At 39.8% G+C, this 17647-nt stretch overlaps 1 protein-coding gene across 1 annotated transcript; it reads left to right on the top strand.

The window, feature by feature from the left end:
• Positions 1 to 1802: 1802 nt before the first annotated feature.
• Positions 1803 to 8362, top strand: LOC140506658 (uncharacterized). Its single transcript, XM_072614027.1, has one exon. It carries the CDS (start codon positions 2036 to 2038, stop codon positions 3959 to 3961), a length of 1926 nt encoding a protein of 641 aa, XP_072470128.1. The 5' UTR covers positions 1803 to 2035; the 3' UTR covers positions 3962 to 8362.
• Positions 8363 to 17647: the final 9285 nt, after the last annotated feature.

A 17647-nucleotide genomic window follows, 5' to 3' on the forward strand; every position in this document is an offset into this window, starting at 1 on the left:
TGATCATAGATATAGAGCTAGAAAGAATTTCAGATACCACCCTGTCCAACTCCTTAATTCTACTGATGAAAAAATTGAGGATTAGAGGCAGGTAGAAGAAGCTAGGTTGTATAGTGGATAGAACACTAGGCCTGGAGCTAGTTCAATCCAGCCTCAGATACTTACTAGCTGTGTGACCCTGGACAAATCACTTAACCTCTTTCTGCCTCAGTTTCTTCATCTATGAAATGGGGATGATAATAATATCACCTACCTCCAATGGTTTTTACAAGGATCACATGAGATGAGATTTGTGAAGTACTTAGCACACAGTGCCTGCCACATAGTAGGTAATAAATGCTTGTCTCCTTTCCTTTTTTTTTCCTTTGTCTTGTCTAGTCATACAGGTTAGTAAGTGTCAGAGCCAGAATTTGAACTTAGGTCCTAGACTCCAAATCCAGAGCATTTTACCAGTATGTTTTCCCCTGTTATTCACTTTGCTCTTCTACTTCAATGAAATACTTTGCTACTTGGCATATGATTTCTTGCTGGGCTTTTGGTGGGATGGCCATTTGATGGGCATTCAGTCCATATTTTTCCCCAATGAATCCAAGTAACATGTGACTCCATAGAGGAATGAGATGCTCATACATTTGAAGTGACAAATTAAATTTAATTAATTAAGTTAAATTGCCAGGAATCAGGAAGACTCTTCTTGAGTTCAAATTTGTCCTCAGACACTAGCTGTGTGACTCTGGTCAAGTCACTTAACCCTTTTCCTTCAGTTTCCTCACCTGCAAAATGACCTAGAGAAAGAAATGGCAAACCACTCTAGGATCTTTACCAAGGAAACCCCAAACAAGGTCATGAAGAGTTAGACATGACTAAAATGACTAAAGTAACAACAACAACAATAAATTATCTCCACTGGATCTTTGCTTCCAATCTCTTCCCCACTCCCTTTTCACTCAGCCTTTATGGAGCCCACCATCCCTTACCATCCCTACCACTGACATGCAGGTAAGTCTAAGAGCCTTGAAAACTGTAGTCCTCTCTCAGACCAAGAATTCCACTTCTAGCATGGGCCCCACACCAATTATTCAAAGAAGGAACTTCTTGTAGGGATCCAATCAAACAAATGCCTCCGCAAGTGTTGTGGGTCCTGTCTCCTCAGCAACCTACTGAAGACTTGGAAAGGGCAAGTTTCACCACTAAAGTACTTGTCATTGTCAAGTGGTTCAGCATCAAAAATGGAGATACTTTTATCAGTGGAAATGATGTTAAGGAGTGTATTATCATCTGGCTTGGAACCACACCTTAAAAACCATGGGACTTTTCTATCTTACCTACAGTTGAAAACTTCTACACACCATGTTGCTGTTCAGTTGTGTCTGACTCTTTGTGAACCCTCATCGTTTGAAAAACCTTAAATGGTTCTTTGTTGTTAAGTGAAGTATCCAAACTCCTCAGATTAGCATTCAAGAAACTCCACAATAGGACCCCAAAATACTATTACAATCTTATCTCCCACCAATAGGTAACTGTAACTCATTAAAAATCTCAAGTATTTCATGCAAGAAGTTGGAATGTGGCTAGCAACCAACATTTTGGAACAGGACATACAGAACAGGAGGAGATAAAATAGCATCTTTGTGTAATGAATTATATGCAAATAAGATTTTTAAAAAATTACACAGCATCTGGATAATAACCATTTTTGTCCTAAGTTATAAACATTATACACGATACTTGGATGACAGCCACCATTGTTCTAGAACTGTATAAATTGAGGAAACCTCTTCATCAGAGGCTTTCCCCTGATTTTGGTGCCTGAAGTGGTGACTGTGAGGCACATTGAAGAATGCTGACATCTAGAAGCCCAGGGACCAAGGATCTTCAGGATTATCCTAACTCAAGGACATGGTGATGTACCTATATATGTTTTTATATGAAAATTGTTTTCACTCTTAATGGAGGATTCACTCAATAGCCAGCCTCTTTACCAGTAGAGAGCAGATTTTAACTTTCAACTGTGTCTTGTTGTGTGTGCATCTTGATGAAGAATATGGATGAGCCCACCCAGGACAATTGGTGTCTGATATGTGACTTTTCAACAAGAATGGGCTTTTTCAAAGGACGATTTAAGGGAGAAGGGGAACAAGATGTTCCTAAGAGAATTCCTGGTTGGTCATACACCAACAGGTGGTATTGTGTGGCTAAAGCGCTTTCCCAGTTCAGCAGTCCTGTGCACTGGAACAAAGGGGAATGCCCCATAGATCCGGACGGAGTGAGTCAGTGGATTACTTGTAGGCTGACTCCTAGGAGGAGGGGTGCCACAGGCAGTTTGCTCTGGTTGATGCTCACTGTGATTGAGAAATTGGCTTCACAGCTGGATGGAGCTCGCGAGAAACTCCAGGACATGCAGAACAAGAATACTACGAAAGCAACTGCCCAAACAGTTTTACAAGAGGCCTCGAAAGTTCAGATTGCCAAGGTCGAAGCTCTAGAGGCTGAGTTAGCTAAATTGGCAATGCCTTCTTTGGGAACTTTCTTCTCAGTGCCTACCCCGCCCCTCTCTGAGCCTGAACAGGAGCCTGAGCCTTCTGCTCCTCCTCCCGCGTCCCCTGCATTTTCCCAGTCCCCTTCTCCGACCCTTTCCCATGCTCCTTCCCCTTCTGGATCTGCCCCCTCGTCTTCTGCCATCTCCTCTGCTCATTCCCCTGATCCTGGCGCTTCTTCTGATGCTTCCGGTCCAGCTCAGATCCAGCCAACAACATCTTCTCCCCAGGCGTCTTCTCCACACCAACAGGCTCCGGCATTACCACTAACGCCCCTGCCAGTAACTCCGAAACAGGTACTCACACCAGATGCCACGTCTCCGCCGGGAGCTCTCCAGCAGTTACCTGCACCACCAATAACGTCCTCGTCAGCACCTCCACGACAGGCACCCTCGCCTCTCCTACAGATACCAGCACTTCCCCTACAGGTCCCTCAGCCACCAACGGTGCCTCAGCCAACCCCTTCGCAACAGATATCTCCAGACCCAACAGCACCAGATGGCCGAACACTACCGGTAAAGTGGAAACGACTAATGAGCAGGGCTAGGGAAAGAGACTGGACTAGGACTTTTCGGGAGGATAATTATAAAGGATCTCCCCTTCCCCATTGGGAGCGCAAGAGGTGGGTCAGGTCTAGATCTGCGTCCAGAGGCCGGGTGACCACAGACCTCCGAGGGCAACAAAGTGCATTTAGAGATGTTCCAAGCTTAACTACTTATGAGCTGGCCTCACTCACTGAGAAATACCAGCAGAAGCCAGGAGAATCCTTGAAAGCATGGATTCTGAAGGTGTTAGACAAAGGGGCGGATTCCCTGGTGCTGGATGCTAAGGCTCTCAGATCTTTAGGGCCATTGACTCGTGACGTGCTTTACAACGCAATCCTGCGGGGCGCTCCCTTGGAGGTACCCTACGCGCCGCTCTTGGATTGGTGCATTCAGTGCTGGCGGCAAAGGTGGCCCTTTCGGGCGGACCATAATGACCCTTTGCCCAGTTCGTGGATGTCCTTAGAGGATGCCGTGCAGCACCTGCGTGAGGAAGCCATGATAGAGTGGATTTATCTGGGGGAGGCTTCGGGCCTGGCAGGACCTAATGCGGTAATACTGTCAAATCACAACAGGGCCCAGTTAATTCACTCGGCTCCTCTGCAGTGGAAGTCACTCATCACAGCGCTTTTGTCAGAGCACAGGGGAACCATTGGAGAAATGATTTCCCTCCTAAGGGAGCATCTTTCCAGAAATAAGGTGGGAAACATTCTCCATTCGGTAAAAGAAGAAAGGAGACCGATACCAGATCCCAGCTCTCCAGCTAACTGCAGAGCTCCTGCTCAGCACAAGGAGAGAAATAGCTTCCCAGGGCTCTCCGAGGAAACAGGCGAAGACTCTGAGACAGAAGCCCAAGTGGCAAAAGTGGCAACATGGGTTTAGGACGGCTTTTAGATATCTCTGCGTTTGAGACTAAGGGAAGCAGGAGTACACTTCCTCTGACAGACAGCTATGTGGAGGATTTTATGGTTCCGTAGATATTCTGCTGTCTTACTTGTGTCGGGAGGGTGTACACTCATGTGTGCTGTTTAGATATGTGTGTTCACTGGTGTTTTAATAATTTGGTTAAGAAGTAAGGTTCCTTTTCTTTAGCAAAGCACAAAGTTCACAATCTTAAAAATGTATCCGTCTTTGACTATGTTAATGAGAAGGGGGGAGAAGAGTGCGGGTGGGGGGAGGGGTTCAGTATTTCAGGGAAAGAAAATTTTCAGAAAGCCCAGCCACATGGAACTGTGGACTCCAATATTCTTTGAATTTAGCACAAATGGTTGACAAAACTTGGGATCATAATTTTACAGTTGGTTTGGCCAGAGTGGGAGGGAAATGAATTTCAACATAACATTGTCAAGGGTTGTCTTCAATTTTTGGAAATTGTTGAATTAGAATGTGATTATGTTTTGGTGAAAGGTCAGAATCCTGCTTTCAGGCAAAAGGAGTTGTACCTTCTTTTATCACATTTGTGTGCTTGGCATACTGCACATGCATGAATTTCATGGGAAAGGAATATGTTTAAAATAAGCAAGAGACTCTCAGAATATGTTTAAAATAAGCAAGCTAAAAAAGTGAACTATAGGAATTATTCTTGTTTTTAAGATAACCGTTTGAACCTTGAGAATTTGGCAACAGGAGAATAGAGAAAAGAGCTTCACAGGCAAAATTGGTTTTGAAGAATGAGTTCCATATACATCTAATTTTAAAATACAGATTTAGCAAGTAGCAATCATAGCTCACATTTACATAATATTTAAGTTCTATAAACCGTAAGGTTGATATAATGCCCTCTTATGGATAAGTCATGGAGGTGGGTCCTTCTCTCTATCAGGGGCAAGTATCTCCTATTTGCTTCCTATTGACCATGATGAACCTTTTAATTGATGAACTTCATGGATAAACTAAAAAAGCAATGCCTGCCCTCAGGACTTTTCATTTTGGCTTCCATGTGTGAAGATGACTTTCATACTGGATCTCAAGCCATGAGCTCATGGCCTCTTCAGCAAGCCTGGATCTGGGATGGGGGTGTCTTCTTTCTTTTGGTATAGGGTCTTATGAGATCTCTAAAAGGAGTTAGCATCTTCTTCTCCTCTCCCCATCTCCAATAGTCTCATTGAGGCATTGGTGGAACCAATGGCAAAGGCAGACTGGCCAGACAAGAGTCCCCTACTAGAGAAATTCCACCAGTTGGCACTGATTGAACTTTATTCAGTAGATGTGTAATGTAAAATAGCTAATAAGCAGCTTTCTGAATGAAGCTGTTTTCAAAGTTCTCAATGATGTTTGAATACTAGCCTTTCAACTGATTTTAATCATTCAATGATTCTTTATTGCTTAGCAATTCCTTTCCCATGTGAGAAAAAAATTGTTCCAAATCGAATTCATGTTTGTATTCTGCATGCTCTTTTTTTTTTTTTTGCTTCCCCTCTGCTAGACCCCTTAAATGAGAACCAAAATTAGAATTATTCCTCAGGAATCTGAGGTGGGGGGTGGAGGGGAGATGGAGAGAAAATGATAAAGTATATTAGGAGCCTTGTTCCCCTACTGTGGCAATGGGAGACCCGAGAGCAATGAACTCAGGAGAAATCCTGGAGGATAGGGAAGGGTTAGGGATTGGGAAAGGTCACTAGTCCCTGTCGCCTCAGCCTGGCATTGTCTGGGCTAGCTGCAGTGATAGGCTTACAAAGCACATACATGCTTTCATAAGAGAAGCAGCAATCCTCTAAGGTAGGTGCTACAAGTATAATTATTTCTGTTTTATTGAGGGAAAATCTGAGGCTCACAGAGATTGAGTGGCTTGTGCAGGGTCTAATGTGATTTGAACCCAGGTCTTCCTGACTTCCAGTCTAACTATCTCTATCTATCTATCTATCTATCGTCTATCTGTCTGTCTGTCTGTCTATCTGTCTATCTATCTTTTTAGATATAAGTCCAAGCTTTCATTTAAATATGCCTGAATAGCAGGATAAGAAGAAAGAAGAGAAGGGAAATTAGTCATAATGGCATAAGGAGCATAAAATGTTCAATCACATATTAAGTCAGAAAATAGAATTTTTAAATATAAGATTATTCAAGGATTGAGTGTGATGTATTTATGACTCAAAGCAGCTTTAAGTCATTAAGTCTCATACAGAGGTCAGCTGATGTTGCTGTTGTTGGCTTTCAGAGGTTTTCATTGCTTTTGCTTGAATAACTATTTCTGTAATCATTACTGAATTATTAGTGTTTAAGCCTAGGGGGCTTTCCGTCTGACTGAGTGGATATAACAAGAGGCCTTCCACTAAAGCATGGTAGTATGTCCTGACAAGGAACTGTGACCAGAGACACAGAAAGAATGACTGCATAGTGCAACAAGCCGATGAGAACACAAAGCACAGAAGGCATTTTTTGGAAACAAGGAAGGGAAAGGGTTTGAATTGTGATGAAATTATAAACTTTGGGCAGTTTTTGCAGTTCTGAGAATCTAAAGGAATTAAAGCTGGATTGTGGCAGTTGATCGTCATCTGCAGTGATTTCACACAGGAGAATCTGTACTGTGGACTTAAATATGAACTATGACAAACTTTGTGACTTGTTGTTTCCACTGCATAGTGGACAGGGACAGGGGGGCAGCTCCAGTCCTCCTGGTCTATATCTTGCCACTGGACCCAGATAGCTCTGGAGGAGAAAGTGAGGCTGGTGACTTTGTACAGCCCTGCCTTACTTAAATCCAATTTACTTGCAAGTCATGGCATCTATCATCTTCCTGATGCCATGATCCTCTTTGAGAATGAAGGACAAACAACATGCACAGTGGATGATACCTGGAAGTGTGGGAAACTTTAGTTGGAGAATTCAGATTTATTTAAAGCTTGTCTATCTATACATTATTAAGTATACCTTAAAATGATATTTTTGCTTTTTTTTTGTTTTGTTCTATTGTATTAATTTGATCCATTGATATTTCGTGTGGAATGTGGTATGTATATGAAAAAGATAAAAGACTGGAAATAAAGAAAGAGAAAAAAAAGATCTAAAAATTAAGGAGAAATAGCAAGAGGTTAACTGGTAGATATTTTATCTATTAAATGCTTTAGCTGCAAGCTAATTAGACATTGTTAATGTTGATAAAGAGATATGATCACTAATCAAAAAAATAATATTTATGCACATGTCTCTCAATGAGCTCAAACTATAGAACTTGCTATTATGTAAGGGGGAACCCATGAGGACTTATTCATATTTGCTTATGGTGCTGTTTTGATGTTGGGATTACATGCTAGATCAGATACCTAATTGGTACCATAAACTACCATTGATGTGGCAGGCACTGATGAATCAACAACAAAAACAAGGGGTAAATATCAGCAGACTTCTTGCTGGAACACTCATGAAAGACCTACTGAGGTCTTAGTAATGGTTCTGAGTGGTCTTGTCTGCTGAATAGATCCCAGGTAGAGATGTTGGAGCAGTGGGAAGGATTGGAAAAGTGGTCTCACGAAGGTGGTGGCAGGACTTTTCTGAAGACCGCTTGAACAGGGAAACCATCACCTGGTTGACTCTGACACTGAGGATTGCACCCCTGGCTTTCATTGATATTGCATGAATTGACAGTTCTAGAACCTAATTTGACAAAGACTCAAAACATGATTATAAACAGAAAAGGTAAGGTCATGCTGTAATTCCCAGACCAAAACTTGGCAGAATGCAATTAATGTCATGCCAAGACTTCCCCTCTTTTCCCTCTTTCACAGTAAATTCTTCAGGTCTCTGAAGAAGATACTTAAGTGGTCTATAATGACAAACTGCTTACACAATTGCACCCAAAACCTTAAAAATGAGGCAGAAATCTAGACCCTAATTCTGGCATCAGATAAAGGAAGCTATTGGGAGAAAAACAAGGGGTTAAAACAAATCACAAACCCCTTGCACAGGAAGGTGAGACAAGGTTAACAATCTGTTGAAAAAGGAGAGACACAACAGAAGGAAACAAGTTGATCCATATGTGATAATGTCCTAATAATTATACAACCTTTACGTAGCATTCATTGACATCTTTTGTCCTAAGCTATCTAAAGTAATAGATGACACCAGAACGATAGCCACCATTGTTGTAAAACTTTATACACTTAGGAAACCCTTCAGCTCATAGGGGTTGTGTCTTAGACTTGACGAATGTAGTCATAGACATCTACTTATCTTAGAGAATGATGATGGAGTACCCTGGAATCTAGATATACCAGAGTCTGCTTGGAAAAACTATCTCAATTCATGTTTTGATCTTCTCTAATAAAACTGCTTTTGTTTTCAACTAAGGCTGGTTGTTATGATCCTTTAAAAAAAAATCTCAATAAAACTACCTTGAAAGACATGCTCTGTACTCTATCTAAACTATATATATTTATATAATAAAAATAATTTTGTTTTATTTCTTTTGTGATAAATTGTATATGTCTTCCCTGAATTATCATCACATACATATATATATACATATTATCTTTTATATCTAACCCAAAATTTACACAGAAACATAGATTTAGAGTCAGAAGTCATATACTTCAACCTCTTCATTTTATAGATGAGAAAATTGAGGCAAGGTCACACAGGCACTCTGCAAGAGAATCAAGATTTGAACATAGGTCCTCTGATTAAATATCCAGCACTTTCCCCCACTCTACCAGGGGTGTGACCAACAGGATCATAGTCAACCTTCCCTGTTCAAGGGAGGAGAAATAACAGGGTCTTCAAGCATAAGTATAGTGGCAATCAAGACAGCTAGGTGGTGTCAGTGGATAGAGTACTGGGCCTGGAGTCAAGAAGATCTGAGTTCAACTCCAGCCAGCCTTAGATACTTACTAGCTGTGGGACCTTGGGCAAGTCACTTAGCCTCTGTCTGCTTCAGTTTCCTCAACTGTAAAAATGGGGATAATAATAGCACCTACCTCCCAGAGTTATGAGGATCAAATTAGATAGTATTTGTCATTATATAAATACTAGCTGTTTGTTATCATTATTATTAAGCATCCTGGTCAGGAGAAAGCATGGTTCATATCTCCGTTCTCATACTTATAAGTTGTATGACCTTTGGCACACATTTACCCTCTCTGGGCTTCAATTTCTTTACCTGTAGAATGGGCATGATTATACTTGCATCATATACTTCATAGCATTGTGAAGTGTGGACCTAACATGTATCCTCACCCTTTCTACACTTGCTTTGTTTTTTTTCTATCTATAAAAGACTTCAGTCTTTTAAGAAGTACTATGAGCTGGAGAAGGAAATGGCAAATCACTCCAGTCTTTGCCAAGAAAATCCCAAATGGGGTCATGATAAGTCGTACACAACTGAAATGACTGAACAGCAGCAGTATCCCTCAGTTTCATTAGCTGCTGTTGTTTTTAGTTTTGAGCAATCTCCCACAAAAGATGCAGAATAGCTTCAAAATTGATTGGAACAGGGATTGGAGCTAATGCATCTCCATTACCCACAGTATCTAAAACAGTGCTTTATACATGGTGGGAGGACTCAAATAAATACCGGTGAATTAAACTGAACACAGTGACCTTAGATTTATAAAGAAGTCTTTCAGATGTATGGAATAAAAACCAGGAACTAGCATGCCCAAATGATGATAACAGTGTAAATGGAAAGAGCCTCTATTAAAGAAGGAAAGTGAATAATGGACTTCTGAGAAGAGAGGAGAAAAACCATTTCTGTCCCTTCTGGGCAGAAGTGGGAGGGTTAAGGGTGTGGCTCATTTATATAATGTCAGACTTAGTTCATACCTTGATTGGTTTTGTTTTCTTATTCTTTGTGATAACAAATGGATAATTGAGCAAATGAGGTAGAATATTTTTATATAGGGTGATGATATAAAAAACAAAAGATAACAATCATTTTTAAAGTATGTCATATGTTTTCAGTTCTCATTCCCGCCCCCCCCTCCTGCCCCCCTCCCCATGAACCCTGTGTCTCCATCTTCCTCTCTTCCCTAAATATTCCCAGAAAGGGATGCCCTGGGCCACATTTCATCACTCAGCCACCTAAGTGAAATTTGCTTTAGATGAATCGATAGCCTGACAAGAAACATTCCTTTTTCCCTGAGCCTTTATGCTTTGACAAACTCCCCATTTTAATGGCCTCTTTCCCTCCCTTCCCCCACTCTGACCTTTCCACTGACTGCTGGGATTGCTTCATGCTCTCTCAGATTTATATATCTGGAAGTGCCCTCAGTCAAACAGATGCAGCAGATGTAAAATATAATAGATGGCCTCATTTATTCTTCCTCTCCACTGGCATTTGCTTATTCCTTTCAGTTGCCTTCATATCCGAAAGTGTCGTGTTCTTGTAAATAATGCAAGGCTTCCTAAATGTGAGGTTTTCTAGGGCTGATGTTCAGGCTAGTGCATGTCATATTGTATGCATGACAGAAAATAGTTTTAGGTCAGAGGAGGAAAAATCTTTTAATAAGGGTATTGGGAAATGGAAAAAAATGCATTAACTTTAAAACATACTGATGTAAACTAAAATTTTACTGATTCCATCCCCATTGATGTTGAATTCAAGGTCATGAAAGCCTAGTCAAATCAGATTAAATTATCAGGTTGAACAATAGAGAACCAATTTGTTAAGTATGTTGGTTGTGTAATGATAAATAAAGTTGATGGAGAATTGTTCAGCTTACTCAAGAGAAAAATTATTTTGTAAGAACCTTGGTACCACTGTAAGCAAATAGTGTGTAAATTATGGGGTCTTTTCCATTTAATAAGTTTGGTAAAAACAGATAAGGACTGAAAGCATTCCATTTACAGTTGCAGCATTGCAAATACACAAAGGAGCTTTCTTTAAAACATAGGTCATAATTCCATAAGTAAATGAATATTTAAATGAATATTAAAAATAGTTATTGTTCATCCTTCATTTTCAGAGGACTAATTACATCACAAGGTGATGTCTTGACTTGTGTGTGGATTGGATTTAAGTGAGGCAGAACTGCACAAAGTCCAGTGGAAAGACAAAAGTCAAGATGACTGGCGATGGCTAGGGATGCAGTGGGAGATAGTAGTTTCTTTTAAAAAAAGAAACATTCTGCAATTCAGGTGTTTTACAAATTCATAGTGCTATGCCTCTGAACTCAGAATTAGAAATATTTTTTGCCATAATAAGGGAAAAAATTATATCAAGTCAACAAGCATTTATTAAACACCTAACTGGATACTAGGTACTGTGCTAAATGCTGTCCCACATTCTCCCCTAGTGAAGAATTCGCAGTCTGTGAAAAACATATTCAAATCCACCAAGATATCTATGCATATGTAGCACAATATACAGAACTTAACATATCAAATAATTAAAGAAACTAATAGAAAAGTCAATATAGTTAACACAGCTAGTCTCCTTAGCAGATGTTAAAACAAGGCAGTCACATGTATATATTAATCTACAACTTCTTTATTAGAATTTCATTTAGCTAACATACACAAAGCCTCTTTAATCCACTGCATATAATCATAGCATAAGTTACAATGTTGTACATATAAAATCAAAAATACAAGCTTTTGTAGCAAATAACACATAGAACATATAAAAGAGTTGTGTGTAGTCATCAAATATATAGATCTTGTGTGGAAATATGGCATATGAACCATCTATATAACATAATAGCAATCAGTCAATCAACAAACATTACAACTAATTATCTACTATGCACCAGGTGTGAGGTACATATTAGTGAGATACAAGGACAAAAAAAGTTTTAAAAGTTAAATAATCCTTACTATCAAAGATATGTACACCACACGTAAACAAATATGTTTACCACCTGTCCCCATCTATCTTTCCTGCCTTATGGTACATTTCTTCCCATCTGGCTCTCAGTTCCAGTCAAATTTGCCTTTTCTCTGGTTCTCACATAGTATACTCTATCTCCTTTCTCCCTGTCTTTGCCACAGCTAGTAAGTTATCTGAGGTCATATTTGCTCCTGTGGTGGAAAGGACACTGTCCCAAACTTCAACTTTTTCATATTGCTCTTTTCAGAGTTATTTCTAGGGGTCTGTAAGTTTTCAGGTCTTCCAAGGTGGTATGATCTAAGGAGAAGTGTGTTTACCACTCTCCTGGCCTGTGCTCTGGTCTGTGAGTGAACTCAAGCACTCTTTCTCACTCTGAAACTGTGACCAGGGTCCCCACTCCCTTGAAGCTGTAAGCTTTGATGTACTAGTGCTCCTCCTTGTTCTGGGATGGCAACCCAGGCCTGTGACTCAGATCTGAGTATGGGCAATGCAACAGACACCTGCATCTAGTGCCAGCAAAGGGACCCTTATAATCTCCTTCTGACCATCTGTGGATTGAGAGCTCCAGAAACCACTGCTGATGGCTCAGTTGCCCTCAAGACCTGTTGCTGACTTGCAAGGGCATTGGCTGCACTAGACTGTGCTCCACTCTCATCCCAGTGAGACAGAACTTTCCCGCTGACCTTCTAAGTTGTCTTGGGTTAGAAAATTATTTCATCCTGTCCTTTTGTTAGTTCTACCACTACAGAATTCATTTTGAGTCATAAATTTAAAGTTGTTTGGAGGGGAATTGGGAGAGCTCAGGCAAGTCCCTGCCTTTGCGCTGCCATCTTGGCTCCATCCCCCTCCCACACCATTATTAATCAATCTTGTTCCTACATCAGAACATTCATAAGCTTCAAAGAATTTTGAAGTATATTCAACAAATAGCACCTGAAACTCATGTGACCCCTGATAGTGGGACCTTTCATCTTGATTTCCCTGTTTAAAGGCAGTGGGATCCTCTTCTTTATTCTCAGATGGGCTCTAACTATACTGTGCATTAGTATTCTTTTCTGGATGTGTATTAGTTGTTGTCTGTTCTCAAAGAGGACCAAAATGACATCACTATGCTAGAGTCAAATTACAGTGTATCTGATGTAGCTGGTCAGACCAATGTAAGCTCAGAATACTCTACCACAAATCAGGTACAAATAGTCCATTGGAACGTTTGAGGTGGATACTCTAAATTTATGCTTCCTCCACTTCCTTTGAGCTACTTCAATTCTGCTTTGCTCACAGAGCACAACACCTTCTCTGATGTGGGGATGCCATGCTGGGTGGTCCTGTGCCAGTGTCTCCCATATCACACAATCAATTCCAAAGTTCTTAAGAGAGACATTAAAAGTGCCCTTATATCGCTTCTTCTGATCACCATGTGAGCACTTGTCCTGTGTGAGTTCTCCATTAAGTCTTTTTGACAAGTGTATGTCTGCATTCGAACACTGTAGCCAGAGATTTGGTATATAGCACTGTATTTGCTTATCTAGATGTGTATTAACAACTGCTATACTACCTCAAGGCTGGTATCAAAATTTGACTATGAACACTATGATTCATCCCACCACCGAAAGGATGCCTGTATTTGCCACAACTATCTCAACCATTTTTTAAAATAACAAGGATGCCTATCTCCCTTGTGAAATGCAAATATGTGTGATGCTGATGTAGATTGTGATCCTTTTCACCCTACTTATATACAGTCAATATTACTTTTTTTAGAGGATATCTAACTCTTGTTGTTCATGATGCAGCAAACTGTATAGTGAGTCAGTCTTGATACATATGCTTCTCAACATATTTAGTCCAACTCAATCATACCAATTAGTGCGTTAAAGCTGTGCCCTTTTCTCCCATTGATCATCCCCCTTGGACTTCAGTATGGGATTACCCCTTCTGTTTTTTTGCCTTGCCCATAGAGGACAGCTTGCTAAGTGCTCTTAAGTCTTAGCAGTCCATTAAAGACAAGTCTTTTTTGGATCAAAGGAGGGAATTATGAGAATAGTTTTGATATCTCTACTCAACTTAATATTTATTCAATTCACTGTGATTTAATGGGTTATCAGTGATTGTGTTAATGAGTTAAACAGAATATGATTTAGTGTTGTTAGCTATATTAGTTAATAAGACTTATGAGTAATTAATCTACCATGTACTGATTGATAGATCCATACTGTATTGGGTCTGTTATAAAGATTTATCAATGTAATCCTATCTCCCCCAATTCCAAGTATAGTGCTTGAAATACATTAATTTTTCTCAATACCCCTCCACTCTTAGGAATCTTTACTACCCACTCTAGTGATCTTTGCTTCAAAACCACAACTCTCTTAGTCCACTAGGATACAGCTAGCCAAACATTAGTGTTTGATGGCCTGTGAAAGCCCCTGATGAGAAGGCATGTGGGAAGTCCCAGCTGAGATGATCTGTAGTTGATGACTTGTGAAAAGTCTACTGATAGGATGGTTACAGTTGATGGGCACTGGCCTTAGCTAATTATGGGAGCTCCTATGCTTCTGAAGATTAGCCAATCATAGGGGTCACCATGCTCCAGAGGGAACCTCCTAAGGACTAGGGCACCTCCAGAGACTTCTCAAAGTCTAAAAAACCCTCAGCCCCTGAGCACTGGGATCCTTGGCTGAGAGGAAGGTCTTGAATCCAATTGCTAAGGCACCACCAGCCTCCCTAATAAATTGATTACTGCTCAGAGATCTGACTCACTGGGTACTTTGATGCAGATTGGGCATTTGGGGGCCCACATAACCTGAATCAGAGAAACCTTTCCTTATCCTCCCTAGCTGTTAGTGTTCTCCCTCAAAAAAAAAAAGTTTTATTTACTTTGTATACAGTTTGCCCAAACTTTAATCATGCTATCCGCAAACATTGATTAATTGCCTAGTAGATGCCAAATTCTGGGCTAAGTGCAGAGGATACAAAAGCAAAGAATGAAACAATCCTTACTATTTCAAGTGGACAGCTAGGTGATAGAAGGGATAGAGCACTGGGCCTGGAGTCAAGAAGAATGGAGTTCAAATCCAGCCTCAGGCACTCATTAGAGCAAATCACTTAACTTTATTTGTCTCATTTGCCTTTATTTTTCCTCATCTGAAAACAGAGCTGGATAAGGATCACTCCATAATCCAAGTTTTGAAGGAAACAAGACATTCTAAAAAGCAGAGGTAAGGAGGAAGTTCATTACAGGTATAGGGGCCAGTCAATGCAAAGGCAAGGAGATGGAAGAGGAGTACTATATAAGGAATAGCAAAAGGTAGTAGAACGTTCTGGAACTTGTTTTTTGCTGGCACTTTGCTGGTAACAAAGTTCCTTTATGTCTTCTATACTGCTGTTCTAAGTCCCAGGGCCAGGCAGTCCTGGACTAGTGCCTTCCTTCTTCACTCTGCAGTCTGGGCTTCCCATGCTCCAATACCCTGTATTCTGATTCCAACTCTGGCCACTGCCACCAGCATTTTTCAGAGTGGTTTTGAAGGTTCCAGCTTGGTTCAGGACCTCCTCACCCTTTATCCTTCACTCACTACCTCTGGTCACTGTCACAGGCTCTGGTTCCTCATCGTTCCCCTCCAAGCAAGCCCCTTATTATCTTCCTTATGGTTCTCTGTCTCTCTCCTTCCCTCATTCAAAGTCCTGGTGTCATCCTTGACCCATCTCTTTCCCCCATTCCTATATTCAGCCAGTTGCAGTTTTACCAGTTCTGTTTCTACATTTGCTGAAATCATTCCCTCTTCTCCACTCACAGTTACCACCCCAATCCAGCCTCTCATCACAGGTACTATTTGCAATAGCCTCCTGATTGGTCTCCTTGCTTCCATTCTCTCCTATTTCCAGCTCATCCTCCACATAACTTCCAAAGTAGTTTCCCTAAGGCACAGATCTGACCATGTCACTGTCAATCCCTTTCTCAGAAATCTCAGAAATTCAGTGCCTCCTTATTGCCTTGAGGATAAGATATAAATTTAGGATTAAGGGTTAAGACAAGATAGAAATTCCTTAGTTTGTTATATAAAGACCTCCAAAATGTGGCCCCAGTCTAACTTAGTGGACATTTCATATTACTGCCTTTCAAACATTCTACTTCTATGGACACCTGTCCCCCAAGTTCAGCATTATCACTCCTTTCTCCATGCATGTTCCTCCTACACACTCTAAGGGCTTGGAATCCTGAGTTTCCTTAAGGTTTGACTCAGATACAGTTCCGGATTTTCCCTTTAAGAAGACAGTTTTACCAGAAGCAAGAATAAATAAATATTTAAACACATTTGCCCACCTTCAAAAATGGATGTTGGTTAACATACCTATTGTAAGGGAATGGACACTGGAAAAGATAAAGAGAAATGTTAGCCATTTTTAATCTTACCATTACCTTTGCAATAAATAATAAAATTTACAGTTAAAAAATTGGTCTATTTTTAAAGATCATTAGGTGAAAACGTATATGTTCTGAAACATTTATAGCATGTCTTTGTGGTGGCAAAAACTGGAAACTGCAGGGATACACATCCATTGGGGAATGGCTGAACAAGTTGTAGTATATGATCGTGATGGAATGCTACTGCGCTCTAAGTAATGAGCTCAATGATTTGAGAAAAACATGGGAAGACTTGCAAGAGATAATGAAGGGTGAAATGAGAGAACCAAGACAACATTATATAAAGTAACAGTAATATTGTTTTAAGAATGACTTTGAGGGAATAAGTTATCTTGACTATTATAAATACCTAAATTAACTACACAGTACATATGAACAGACACTATCTGCATCCAGAGAAAGAACTGATAAACAGAAGTATGGTATAGAATAATTTTTCTTACATATACCTATTTATATCTAGTGGTAACCATCTTGAGAGTGGGGGAGGGAAGAAAAAAGAAATTTACATAATTTTGTGTATATTTAAAAGGAATAGTTAAGTTGTACATAGATTTGCAGCTTCCTGCGCAATCATCTTTTTTTATCATGCTGTTATGAAAATTTTTTATTCCATAAATTAAAAATGAATTTTTTTTACTGTGAAATTCAGTTTAAATGGACACGAATGCAATTCTAGTGATTTTCGTTCTTCTATACTTTTTTAATAACAATGTAATTTTTCTTTATTTCAATTTTGATTACATTTTAATGACCTCTTGGTACTACTCATTCTTATTGTGGATGTAAAGATTTCTGTGGTTCAGCCCCAACCTAATTAGGAAGCTCTCTCAGACATCAGAACTATCAGTTCTGGGTCAGGCTGAAATGAGTAAATAAACCCCTTCTAAATGGTCATCAAAGCACAAATGTTTCACAAGAATATTTTAATGTTGCCATTATTGTCTATTATCAGGAAGAATCATTTAACATTTGTATATGGATCAAATTTTGGAGTCAAAATCTGATTCTTTTCAACTACTGAAATGACCCCAAATGGTATCTAATTAAATGGCAGTGAATTCTCTTATGTGACCTTGTGGCAACTATCAATGGAAAGATTTTCAAATACAGCATACAATTAATTTACTTATAGGCACACGATTTAAAATGCCTGTTACTGAATTTATAAAATGAAAAATTAGTAATTAAATTTTTAAAAATTACTATGCTTTAATATCCACTAAAATTATAATTTGATCTGTGGAATCAAAGAATCTCTACACTAGAAGATGTGTCAGAGGCTACTGAAGTTCAACATGTATATGAGCAGAAAATCTCTTCTACATTTCTGAGGAGTTACTTGTTAGTTGAGTTGTTAATTGTTGTTAATTGAATCTAGCTG

Source organism: Notamacropus eugenii, chromosome 5 (assembly GCF_028372415.1).
Source record: "Notamacropus eugenii isolate mMacEug1 chromosome 5, mMacEug1.pri_v2, whole genome shotgun sequence".
In the NCBI taxonomy this organism is placed as follows: Eukaryota; Metazoa; Chordata; class Mammalia; order Diprotodontia; family Macropodidae; genus Notamacropus; species Notamacropus eugenii.

Excerpts from the sequence above, each read along its gene's own strand:
- LOC140506658 (XM_072614027.1), top strand. The coding sequence starts at position 2,036 with ATGAAGAATATGGATGAGCCCACCCAGGACAATTGGTGTCTGATATGT.